General features: G+C 36.4%; 1 protein-coding gene across 1 annotated transcript; it reads right to left on the bottom strand.

The window, feature by feature from the left end:
- Positions 1-49: 49 nt before the first annotated feature.
- On the bottom strand, positions 50-9,657 carry LOC306859547 (regulator of G-protein signaling 9-like). The gene is made up of 17 exons (XM_079400615.1): positions 9,288-9,657; positions 7,803-7,899; positions 7,183-7,233; positions 6,964-7,070; positions 6,828-6,879; positions 6,671-6,729; positions 6,252-6,328; positions 5,997-6,078; positions 5,846-5,908; positions 3,767-3,796; positions 3,600-3,661; positions 3,320-3,433; positions 3,117-3,232; positions 1,459-1,546; positions 1,226-1,364; positions 980-1,062; positions 50-611 (listed from the first exon to the last, which is right to left on the bottom strand). The coding sequence occupies exons 1-17, from the start codon at positions 9,351-9,353 to the stop codon at positions 455-457; spliced, it is 1,443 nt and encodes a 480-aa protein (XP_079256741.1). The 5' UTR covers positions 9,354-9,657; the 3' UTR covers positions 50-454.
- Positions 9,658-13,434: the final 3,777 nt, after the last annotated feature.

The raw sequence follows: 13,434 nt of genomic DNA, 5'->3' as shown, positions 1-13,434 counted from the left end.
TTTCAAAGCTTCTTCAACACTGTAGGCAATATTACAAACATACAGCACTGAACCAATAAACATGCTGCCTTTATTGTTTTACAGAAGATATACAGGTATTCACCATGACTACTGCACTCATAACATCTTTGCACTATAATGGGAAACTGCTATACAGGTAGAAACTCGATCTTTGTTTTGGATGAACAGAATCACTGCATTGAACTAGCTGTTCGGGAGCCATATGCACATAGTTTAACTGTTATTTATATATCTTTGGTATCAATTATGTGTACAGCAAATTTCATGGAAGAATTCAACTTAGATTCTCTAAGTTTAGCTCTATTATATGAGACCTTGTATTGGATCTGTACTTGTAGAGCACCCAAGAGTCATTAAGCTTTGTATGGGTCTCTTGTTATTAGTCAGATTGTTAGGTAAAGCATTTCCAGCATGTATTTCTGTCTCCAAATTTCTATTTGCGATCTAGTTTGCTGGCCATCAGTTTTTTAATGTCTACGGGTCCAGCTGCAGCTGCTGCTTTTGCTTTCTCTTCCTGCTCCTTCTGCCAGGTGATGATGGGGCTGATACTCGGCCTGCGGTTTCTCATGTTTTGCTGCAGCTGGGCCTCACTGAGGGGGGAGAACAAGCCTTTTTATAGCAAAATAACATTGGTTTGGTGACACGTGTTTTATATTTTTGAAATTACTTGTGTAGAATTTGAGGTAAAGACTCTGTAGCTATTTTAACAAAATGTACAAGTACACTGTCAAATATTTGATGCATAAAACAATTTTCATTCAAAAACTGCTAGTAAATTTCACAAACAACTACAAAGAAATAGCTAGTAACACTGCATTAAACAAGAAATGTTAATGTAGAAAAACGAAAATGGTATTTTGTAAGACATACTCTAATATACATACTCCAATCTTTGTTTTACATTGTACAACAGAGGAGGAATTATTGGTCAACATGCATATACAAAAAATTGACTCACGAGAAATCGTGTGGTGCAGGTGAAATGGCTTTTTTCTGTATTTCCTTGTAAACTGGTGACTTCAGGTAGCGATAAAATGTATCCTAAATTGGAAATATAGAGTTAAGAAATCAGAAATGGCTGGTGTGCATCCCTATTAACCAAAAAATAAAAAAACACACACACACACACGGCAGAGTTCCAATTACTAAGCACACAGATTGCAGGTGATCAGACACAACAACAGAGGCGGAGATACGATCATACCTTTTTCATCAGCATGAAGATGTGGGTCTGGGCACCGTCCAGTACGTATCGGTGAGGATGTTCCAGTCCCTTTACTGTTAGACCCATTGTCCTGCCATCAATGTTGATCCATCGTGGTGCTCCTGGGGCCAAAAAGGTTCTACAAAAATAAATAAGTACAAATGAGATGCTGAGAAATGGAGGCCTGACATGCAAAATTCTGGTAAAACTATTATGTGCACAAATAATCTCACTTGAAAATTTGTTCTGCTTTCTCTGACATAGAAGCTGCTGTGCCCCATTTCAACTCCTCAGCAGCTTCCCAGAAAGCTAGATTCTCACCTGCAGTGAAAAAAATGGTCTAAAAATTAAAATTCTGTTATTTACTCACCCTCATTTTGTTTCACAACCATATGACTTATAATCAAATATGTGACCCTGGACCACAAAACCAGCCTTAAGTCACTGGGGTATATTTGTAACAATAGCCAACAATACATTGTATGGGTCAAAATTATTGATTTTTCTTTTATACCAAACATCATCAGGATATTAAGTAAAGATCATGTTCAATGAAGATATTTTGTAAATTTCCTACTGTAAATATACTTTAATTTTATAACTGTAATTAAAGGCGATTTTTTTGCACCCTCAGATTTCAGATTTTCAAATAGTTGTATCTCGGCCAAATATTACCCTATCATAACAACCCATACATCACTGAAAGCTCATTTATTCAGCTTTTGAAAAACTGACCCTTATGACTGGTTTTGTGGTCCAAGGTATAATACATATAATGAAAGTACAGTTGAAGTCAAAAGTTTACATCCTCTTTCAGAATCTGCAAAATGTTAATTATTTTACCAAAATAATCAAATGCATGTTATTGTTAATTTAGTACTGACCTGAATCAGATATTTCACATAAAAGATGTTTACATATAGTCCACAAGAGAAAATAATAGTGGAATTTATAAAAATGACCCGGTTCAAAAGTTTACATCCCCTTGATTCTTAATACTGTGTTGTTACCTGAATGATCCACAGCTGTGTTTTTTTTGTTTAGTGATAGTTTTTCATGAGTCCCTTGTTTGTCCTGAACAGTTAAACTGCCTACTGTTCTTCAGAAAAATCCTTCAGGATTTATTTTAATTGTTATCTTATTCGGTGAAATATCTGATTCAGGTCAGTACTAAATAAAAAATAACATGTATTAAGTATGATCCCTCTTATTTTGGTAAAATAATTAACATTTTGCAGATTCTGAAAGGGGGATGTAAACTTTTGACCTCAACTGTAAATACATCAATCTCCAATCAGTACTGCTATAGTTAACTAAAAGTCATTTTCATGAATTGACATAAAGCTGAAATTAAAAATATATAATTATTGCTTCAATTTTAAAAACTTTAATAAAACATTAAAGTTACTAAAATAAAATGTTGAAGTACTAAAATTATTAGAACTAAAACTGCAATCAAAATCAATTGAATAGAAATATAAAAAAAAAAATTAAAAAGTACATGACAAAATGACAATCAAATTACAATTAAAATAAAAACTAAAATATTTAATTAATTCAAATTACTTTCTAATAAGACTCTTAATAAGAGTACATAAATAATAATAAAATAACACTGGCTCCAATATTATCAACAGCATTATAAAAGTATATCTAAGGACTAGTACCTATCAAAGTAGTACTCAAAGGAGTCTGAACTTTAAAATTAATCAGCTGATCCAGTTCAGAAAAATGGTCTAAATCATTCTAAAATGGAATGAGCCAATAAAAAAGAAAAACATCAATGTTTTCAGGTTGAGTAAATGATGACAGGTTTCTGTTTTTTGTGTGAGCAGTAGTTTCCCACTTTATACCAACAAATGTTCAAAGCATCAATGAAATATTCACAAACCACTGAATTCTTTCTTTAGGAAGATTTTGAAGTCTGCACGGCCCCGTGGATCAATAAGCAACTCATAGAAGCTAAAGGACCAGCGCTCCACTCTCATCTTTGTGGGAATTTCAACACTGTGAAAAAAATGTATTACACCAAAAGTGATTTAAAATCTCATGAATATTAACAAACTAATATAAAAAAGCTCTGAGGGAATTTACTCTGGCATGTTCAACTCCCAGTAAGAGTCGTCATCAGTTTGCCAGGGATTGCTGGGGAGGCAGGGAACGAGGAATGGGTCGTGGTTCTTAAATGTCGTCATATACTTGACCAGGCTGAATGCAAAGACATAGAGATTTAGAAAAAGCTTTTTACAAGAATTAAAATACTACTTCAGTTCTACTTCAAAATTTCACATCTAATTCAATGTGTTACTTGATTTTTTCAGTGCAGGTGCCATCCAAAATCATTAACTCTCAGCTGTGGCTCATTTTGACTTACGCTCCAAGAGATACTGTAGATTTGACCCTTGACCTCATGATGGCCTGTTGTGTGTAGATGTTCTAAAATATACAATTAGAACCAACTAATCAATATCAGTAAATTAAAAAACGACAACAACAACAACCAGTTCTCTATATTTTTTGTAAAGAAGCAATGTCACTTACAATTCTTCTGTAGTAATCATAGGTTTTTTTCTGGAGAAAGGGAGAAACAGCATCCTGTTATATTACAAACAAAATGCTTCTGATACGACACCACAAGACCCACTCGCTACATCCTGCCAAATACAGGTGTTATCGGAGTGTGATATCTACATATCCGACTAAACACAAACCAGCACCACGAACAACATAAAGCTCTTAATATAACATAGGAACAGTCATTTTAATTGCCAATGGTCTGAAATAAAGCTCAGGGTACAGAAGCAGGACAGTACTGTGGCACACTATGTATACACACTTGCTTATAAAGTGTATGAATGATATTTAAGGCTGGAACTGATAGTTTGTGCTCTTTCTCATGTATGTATGTGTGTGTGTGTGCGTGTGTGTGTGTGTGTGTGTGTGCGTGTGTAGGAATCATCTTGATAACTGAAGACATTAGAAGTAAAAATCTGTGTGGAAAGAAAAGAGAAAAAAAAGAGACAGTCACACCAATAGAGTCACAGTCTAAAAAAAGTCAAAGCAGTCAAATTTACATACACAGAATATTATCAGGTTACATTGTATTATGATAAATCATAACAGATACACTACTGCTCAAACGTTTGGGGTCGGTAAGGTTTTTTAAAATATATATTTTAATTGCTCACCACCAATGGTGCATATATTTGATAAAAAATATAGTAAATACAATAATTAGGGGCCAAGCACTGAATTTTCAGCAGTCACGTGATCCTAATCATTCTAATATGCTGATTTGGTGCCCGAAAACATTTCTTATTATCATCAATGTCGAAAACAGTTGTGCTGCTTAATATTTTTTGTGTAAACTTGATGAATAGAAAGTTCAAAAGAAAAGTATCTATTTAAAAATAGAAAACATTTGTAGCATTATACATGTCTTTACTATACCCTTTTTATTTTTTTCACAAAGTATTAATTTTAAATGTAAAAATCTTACTGATCCCAAACTTCTGACTGGTAGTGTAACTTACAGTATTCTGACTTTATGCATTTAAATATTAAAAGGATAATTCACCCAACAAAAATAAAAAGTGTCCATCATTTACTCATCCTCATGTTGACTTTCTTTTACTAATCCTTTATGACTTTCTTCACCCCATGTAACGTAGAAATGTCTGAGCATTTTTTGGACCCACTGGCTTTCATTACACGGGCAAAAACAGTTAATTAATTCACTAACCATATTTTGTGATCCACAGAAGAAAGAGAGTCATTCAGGTCTTGAACAACATGAGGGTGAGTAAACGATGACAGAATTTGTTTTATTTTTGGGTGAACAATCACGCGTCAAAAAGTGATATAATATCACATCAACATAATCTACTCACATTCAAACAGACCCTTTGTTGGGTGTTTTAATGTTTCAAACTGGGTTTAAAGAACTCAAAATAATTTTCAAATTTACAAGTTATTATCATCAGCAGCAGCAAAAGCAATGATAAGCTGCCCTGGTGTATTTCTAAAAAGCTCTATGAGGGGAAAGCGTGGGTGGGTTGGAGGAGAACTCCACAGAGGATCAGCAGCAGGTCAAGAATCCTCTTATATCACAAAGCAGATTGTGGGAGAATCTACATGGCCATCCCAGGACTGAGACAGACACACTGGTAATCAGCTCTAGTTAGAGCATTCAGCAGTATTGCCTGTAAAGCCCCAAGTCCCTCCCATAGTAACATGTGACAGCATTTAAAGGGACAGTTCACCTAAACATTTTATTTATGTCATTATTTACTCACCCTCATGTTGTTTCAAACCTTTTTCTTCTGTGAAACAATAAAGTAGATGGTTTGAAATATAATTTCAGTGGATTGTCAATGGTGGTTAGTTCCCATCTTTGCTTAAAATATCTTTTGTATTTCACAGAAGAAATAATGTCACACAGATTTAGAACAACATAAATGATGAGAGAATCTTCATTTTTGGGTGAACTATCCCTTCAACTCCATAATAGCTTTAGTAATTGTTAACACTGGCGCTTTAAAATAGAATCAGTGTTTAAAATGAGTGTGGTGACTTTAGCTTAATAGATATTAAGTGGTCACATGTACACTTACCAGTTACCTCCTCCACATTAGGGTCAATGTGACGATCCAGGCCGTAATCCATAGCGCTGTGAGTTTGTGGCTGGAGACATTTTAGAGAAAAGAAAATGTATCCTCATTATAGTGTCTTCAAAGCAACTGTAAACTAGCAGCTTCTGACAACCACTTACTGGAGGCCTGTGGACAATCCAGTAGGCTCTTTCCTGACAGTCAAACACAACTCTGTCTGCCTTCTGACGCACCTTCCCGGCACTTGAAAGACAGAACACAATACCATAAACTAAGTACCAATAATAATAAGTACTGAAGATGAAGAATTACGGAAAAGGAAGAAAAAGGACAAACCACATGACACAAATATAGCTGACAGAGACTGAAAACACAGAAAATGTTTTTTAAGGAAGCAGGAGAGTACAGAAACTCACTGGTACTGCTCTTTAGCTTGCATCACGATAAAATCCCATTTGTGGTTCATCCATTTGTGAAGTCTATTGTATTCCTCCTGTTGACATCAGTGTTACAGTATAATGATATTAAAGTCGGCATGAAATTGAAATTCACACTATTATCTAAATGCATCTTATTGGTCTTATTGTGAACGATTCATCCATTACTATGCTTGATTTTTTAATTAAATTTGAGCCTGTAATTTTTAATCAAAATGCCATAATGTGATCTTATGGTAAAACGATATAATGACTTCTCTCTAGTGATGTATGCTAGACTTCTCCATCATTTCATCTGCTTAAATCCCACCACTTTCTTACAGTCAAGCTGATTCTAAATAAGTCACATGATTCTAAATAATAACTACATGAGTATTTAAATTAATATTTTTACATACCTGCTCATAAGCATCAAGCACTCCCTTTTTTCGAATGTTTCTCTTTGCCAGATAGATTGCTTCAGTGACAGAAAACACTTTTATTAGGGGATGGTGACATGAAAGGCCTCTGGCCAGAAACTTCTCAGATTTTGTTAATATATAAAAGATTACAAACCATAATCAGAGTCCTCAGCCTTCCATTTCTGCACAGGCCAGAAATAGGGGGTCTAGACATAGGGGAAAAGGTACCTGTTTACTATGCACCCCTATTAAACCATTTTTAAAGATACAAGGTCTCCTGACACATTTACCTGAAAGCGGTACAAACTGGCATCTGGTCTGAGGACAAGCTTTTTGTGGTCCTGAAGCGGGTAGATGTACCCGAATGCCACTAACATTGTGCCAAATGCTTGAGCCTCTGTCAAAAGGCATTCAATGACATTATTGTGCTGGGTAATATATTCAAACATATTTAAAGGATATTTTTTCCAGACCATTATTTATTCAAAACAATAGATTTTCACAAATACCATCATTGTCCATGTTCATATTTTTGGTGATCCATGCAACAATATCCTGACCTGTCAGACAAACAATCAAATAATGTCATGACAACTGTAAAAACAGCAAATAAAGAAGAATGTTGAGCTGAGCAATTGAAAATGACCATGATATGCAGCTTAAAAATAAAATAAAATAACTAAATAAACGAAACTAAATACATATGAATAAAAAAAATAATGATTAAAATAATGATTAAGGGTCTCAGCGCATGTACAAATATTAAATTGTAGTGAAAAACTGTAGAAAATACTTAATCAGTTTTCAAGCATTTTGAACATGTGTGCTTTACAAATCTCAAGCCCCTTACTACAAGAACCACTTAAATGTAAGAATAAGTTAAAGTTCCTGGCTCACTAGATTTGTCAACAACCCTTGCAGAGATTAAAGAGCAACTTTGGAACTTAAAGTAGCAAAGATCTCATCCAATTGAAGGCTGCTGTATATAGCCAGCACGGTCAGATTATGATCTGGCAGCACAACGCTTGTGTCTGTATATAGACCGAAAGGGAACGTACAGTATACAATACATGGTGATCTGTGAACGGTGTTAGGATTCTGTAAGATTCTCACTAAATTACAAACTCACCAGTGATGGAATGGGGAATGGTTGTAACGTTGAGCTTCTGATTTGTTCCCTTCACTCCAGTCGATGGGTCCTGCATCTGAACCACTGTGGCCTCCACCTGAGAAATTCAGGAAATTAGATTAATATATAAAATATTAAAAAAAGGTAATATATAAAATCAGGCGCTAAAGGACAAAATGCAATGCTCCGGAAAGGGCAGTATCAGTCACCACAACTATAGATGTTCAATGTAGGAACAGGGTTCCCCATTCAGCTATATTTAGGATCATATTCAGCCATGACTGTAACATTTCAGTTGTACAGGTACCAAAAGATTACTTTACAAATATGGATATTAAAATCTGTATACCATTGACAGAAAAAAAATAAAATAAATAAATAAAAAGATGGCCACAGAATGGCCTGAGAAAAAAGTGACAATACATTAAACGATTAAATTAAAACATTTATTTGTTTTCTTTGTTGTTTTCTTTTCACAGACATCATATATTTGCATAATTAAACCAATTTATTTTTATAGTTTTTGCCATTAATTATTTGTGTAAGGTTTCTTTATGCTGTAGGTTTGCTAAACTGTTGGAACAAAACAGCCTATTTTTAAAATATTTTTTTCTAATCAATATTTTATTCATTATAAGTCAACAAGGCAAGTTTTATTTTCTGTGAATGCCCATTTGATAATAAATTTGTCCAAATGTCATCTCAAGGGGTATTTCACCTTGTTAATATTGCTATTTGATTAATATTCCCTAATGACAAGTTTCATATGTATATGGATTACTCCAGTATTGGTTATTAAATCAGCATAGCTGATTCTCGACTAAGCATATGTTGTACACACCGTAACTACACCAAAGTTTAACAAATAAACTGAATATTTATTACAGGTACCAATTAGTCCAGACCTAAAATGAGTTTGACACTCGTGTACTATGGCAACATGCATGCCCTTTGAACTTAGAGTAAGACATGAAGTTCTTAAGGCAAGCTGTCAGATGTGGCATGTTGCCGGGCTAATTGGCTTTGAATCAGAAAGCTCTTTTGGAGCGAATCTTTTCAAGACTCCAAGATCTCTCCAAGAAGCTAAGAATAAGCAGAAACTCCAGAAACAAGAATAAAATAATATAGAATAAATTAAAAATACAGTTAAAGATTCGGATATTCGATGCAAAGGCTCAGATAAAATGATTTTCCATTAAAATCATTAATTTGTTAGAATCACATATTACAGCATTTAAATGGTTTCTTTTTATATAAAATGAATGAATAAAAATTAAAATATATAATTTTAAAAATAATTATGTTGGAAAGTCACTTAAATTTATGAATTTATGATACACTACACTAAACAGGTCTTATAGCTTATTTACAACAGAATGAACATAGAAAAAAATAGCTCATTATAAAGTGCATAAGATCCTTAATGAGGAGTTAATTGTTCAATGACGTTCAATAGTAATTACTTTGCCTTAAGAATGGACTTACCTTTTTAAGGCAGGACATCCGTGGCCGATAACGTTGTCCATGGTCTCGGTCCGATCTTATAGTCATTTTGTAGTCCGTAAAAAAATGAAAAATAAGGGCAGAAAACAAATCTTGTCGTGACCAGCCTTAATGAGAATATAATAGTAGGTTTTTTAAAGAGTGGTGGACAGTGCAGATCCCTGCTGCACCTCAAGCACACACACACACCGGAGAAGACAGCGAGCAGCAAACATGAGAAACTGACAGTGGACCAATCACAGCGCAGCTCTATTATCTCACACACACCGACAGGACAGATAGAGAGACCAGTCTCTCGCCACCCCTTCCCATGGGGAACTGTAGGACTACTTCATGTCATTTTATCTGCGATGTTTTTCCATCACCAGAAATTGCCGTTTCAGTTACAGCCTGATTAAAGGCTTAAAAGAAGTTCCTCAGCTGGGCAAGATTGATTCAGATAGGCTGAATCATGTAATCTTTCAGAAACAGTACGCAGATGCATTGTAGGTGCATTCCAGTTTGGGATGTCAACATGGCAATCCCCATGTGCATGTAACCTGCTCCAAGTAGAATAAAACAGCTAACTGAGCATCTCGTGCAGGGCTCTAGTCCAGGAAAGCCTCACTTTTTCATCTAAATTTGTGCCCTCGCGTCTTCTAAAACATTTTCAAATCCTGCATTAAGGGTTCATGTGGTATTTTCATACAAGGTTATATATTCATTTGAATTTTTTTTTAACCTGCAATATGCACTTTAATAATAAATAAATAAATAAATACAGTCAGGTCCATAAATATTGGGACATCGACACAATTCTAACATTTTTGGCTCTATACACCACCACAATGGATTTCAAATGAAACGAACAAGATGTGCTTTAACTGCAGACTGTCAGCTTTAATTTGAGGGTATTTACATCCAAATCAGGTGAACGGTGTAGGAATTACAACAGTTTGCATATGTGCCTCCCACTTGTTAAGGGACCAAAAGTAATGGGACAGAATAATAATCATAAATCAAACTTTCACTTTTTAATACTTGGTTGCAAATCCTTTGCAGTCAATTACAGCCTGAAGTCTGGAACGCATAGACATCACCAGATGCTGGGTTTCATCCCTGGTGATGCTCTGCCAGGCCTCTACTGCAATCGTCTTCAGTTCCTGCTTGTTCTTGGGGCATTTTCCCTTCAGTTTTGTCTTCAGCAAGTGAAATGCATGCTCAATCGGATTCAGGTCAGGTGATTGACTTGGCCATTGCATAACAGTCCACTTCTTTCCTGTCAAAAACTCTTTGGTTGCTTTTGCAGTATGCTTTGGGTCATTGTCCATCTGCACTGTGAAGCGCCGTCCAGTGAGTTCTGAAGCATTTGGCTGAATATGAGCAGATAATATTGCCCGAAACACTTCAGAATTCATCCTGCTGCTTTTGTCAGCAGTCACATCATCAATAAATACAAGAGAACCAGTTCCACTGGCAGCCATACATGCCCACGCCATGACACTAGCACCACCATGCTTCACTGATGAGGTGGTATGCTTAGGATCATGAGCAGTTCCTTTCCTTCTCCATACTCTTCTCTTCCCATCACTCTGGTACAAGTTGATCTTGGTCTCATCTGTCCATAGGATGTTGTTCCAGAACTGTGAAGGCTTTTTTAGATGTCGTTTGGCAAACTCTAATCTGGCCTTCCTGTTTTTGAGGCTCACCAATGGTTTACATCTTGTGGTGAACCCTCTGTATTCACTCTGGTGAAGTCTTCTCTTGATTGTTGACTTTGACACACATACACCTATACCTCCTGGAGAGTGTTCTTGATCTGGCCAACTGTTGTGAAGGGTGTTTTCTTCACCAGGGAAAGAATTCTTCGGTCATCCACCACAGTTGTTTTCCGTGGTCTTCCGGGTCTTTTGGTGTTGCTGAGCTCACCGGTGCGTTCCTTCTGTTTAAGAATGTTCCAAACAGTTGTTTTGGCCACGCCTAATGTTTTTACTATCTCTCTCTGATGGGTTTGTTTTGTTTTTTCAGCCTAATGATGGCTTGCTTCACTGATAGTGACAGCTCTTTGGATCTCATCTTGACAGTTGACGGCAACAGATTCCAAATGCAAATAGCACACTTCAAATGAACTCTGGACCTTTTATCTGCTCATTGTAATCAGAAAGAGCTTTATTGGCAAGTGTGTTTGCACACACAAGGAATTTGTCTTGGTGTTATAAGCTTCCAGTACAGAAAGTACAAACATAGTGCAGACAACATATAATTAAGGTGATAAAGAACACTAATGAAGAGAATATACAATAATTAAGAATAACAATAGTAATAAAAATAAAAATATACAGAAAAGAGACATGACCATAGCCAGAACTGTGAACGTGCATGTGTCCTATGTACAGATGAAGGTTTGATGAGTTATTTACAGATGTACAGTACCGGGGTGTGTTATGTGTTGTTCAGGTGGGATACGGCCTGGGGGAAAAAACTGTTCTTGTGTCTGGCTGTTCTGGTGCTCAGTGATCTGTAGCGCCGGCCAGAGGGCAACAGTACAAAGAGAGAGTGAGCTGGGTGTGAGGGGTCCAGAGTGACTTTCTTAGCCCTTTTCCTCACTCTGGAGGTGTAAAGTTCTTGGAGGCTGGGCAGAGGGGCACCGATAATTCTCTCAGCAGTCCTAACTGTCCGTTGTAGTCTTCTGATGTCTGTTTTGGTAGCTGAACCAAACCAAACAGTTATAGAAGAACATAGGACAGACTCGATGATTGCAGAGTAGAACTGTTTCAGCAGCTCCTGAGGCAGGTTGAACTTCCTTAGCTGGCGGAGGAAATACAGCCTCTGCTGGGCCTTTTTCGCAATAGAGTCAATGTGATTGTCCCACTTCAGGTCCTGAGAGATGGTGGTGCCCAGGAATCTGAATGACTCTACTGAAGTCACAGTGCTGTTCATGATGGTGAGTGGGGGGAGAGCAGGGGGGTTTCTCCTGAAGTCCACTATCATCTCCACAGTTTTGAGCGTGTTCAGCTCCAGGTTGTTAAGACTGCACCAGACAGCCAGCTGCTCAACTTCCTGTCTGTAAGCAGACTCGTCCCCGTCCTTGATGAGGCTTATGACTGTAGTGTCGTCCTCAAACTTCAGGAGCTTGACAGAGGGGTCCTTTGATGTGCAGTCATTCATGTAGAGGGAGAAGAGCAGTGGGGAGAGAACGCAACTCTGAGGGGCGCCAGTGCTGATGGTGAGAGTCCTGGATGTGAGTTTGCCCAGCCTCACTAGCTGCTGCCTGTCTGTCAGGAAGCTGATGATCCACTGACAGATGGAGGAGGGCACAGAGAGCTGTCTCAGTTTGTCTGAGAGAAGGTCAGGTATGATGGTATTGAAGGCCGAGCTGAAGTCCACAAATAAGATCCTTGCATAATTCCCAGGTTTGTCGAGGTGTTGCAGGATGTAATGCAGTCCCATATTGACAGCGTAATTGGGATAATGAGGGAATAACACACACCTGCCATGGAACAGCTGAGAAGCCAATTGTCCCATTACTTTTGGTCCCTTAACAAGTGGGAGGCACATATGCAAACTGTTGTAATTCCTACACCGTTTACCTGATTTGGATGTAAATACCCTCAAATTAAAGCTGACAGTCTGCAGTTAAAACACATCTTGTTCGTTTCATTTGAAATCCATTGTGGTGGTGTATAGAGCCAAAAATGTTAGAATTGTGTCAATGTCCCAATAGTTATGGACCTGACTGTAAATAATAACTATATCTTAATATATATTTTTTATATCCTTATTTGTTATTTTTTTTATTTCTTTATTTGTGAAAAATTACTAATAGGATCACAGACTCAAGTAGTTGTCATTTAAAATGTTTATTTGTAATTTTTCAAATTATTTCAAATTTCTTTAATATTAATTAGAATAAATAAAAATGATATATATCGGCTTTATATCAGCCACCCTGCTTTCTAAGATATCGGCATCGGCTGTCAAAAAAACAATATCGGTCAACCACTACAAAAACTAAACACATATGCAAACTTTTAAAAAAAAATGTTTAAAGGTCCAATAAACTGTTCTATAAAAAGTAAATATTTCTGACTGTGCATGGTTAAATTATTTGTGTAAAGTTTTAATGTAGAACTAAAAATATACTGAGTGC

This window comes from Barbus barbus, assembly GCF_936440315.1.
Source record: "Barbus barbus genome assembly, chromosome: 3".
Classification (NCBI taxonomy): domain Eukaryota; kingdom Metazoa; phylum Chordata; class Actinopteri; order Cypriniformes; family Cyprinidae; genus Barbus; species Barbus barbus.
Note: the sequence above shows the minus strand (reverse complement) of the source record. Positions and strands in the feature narration are given on the sequence as shown.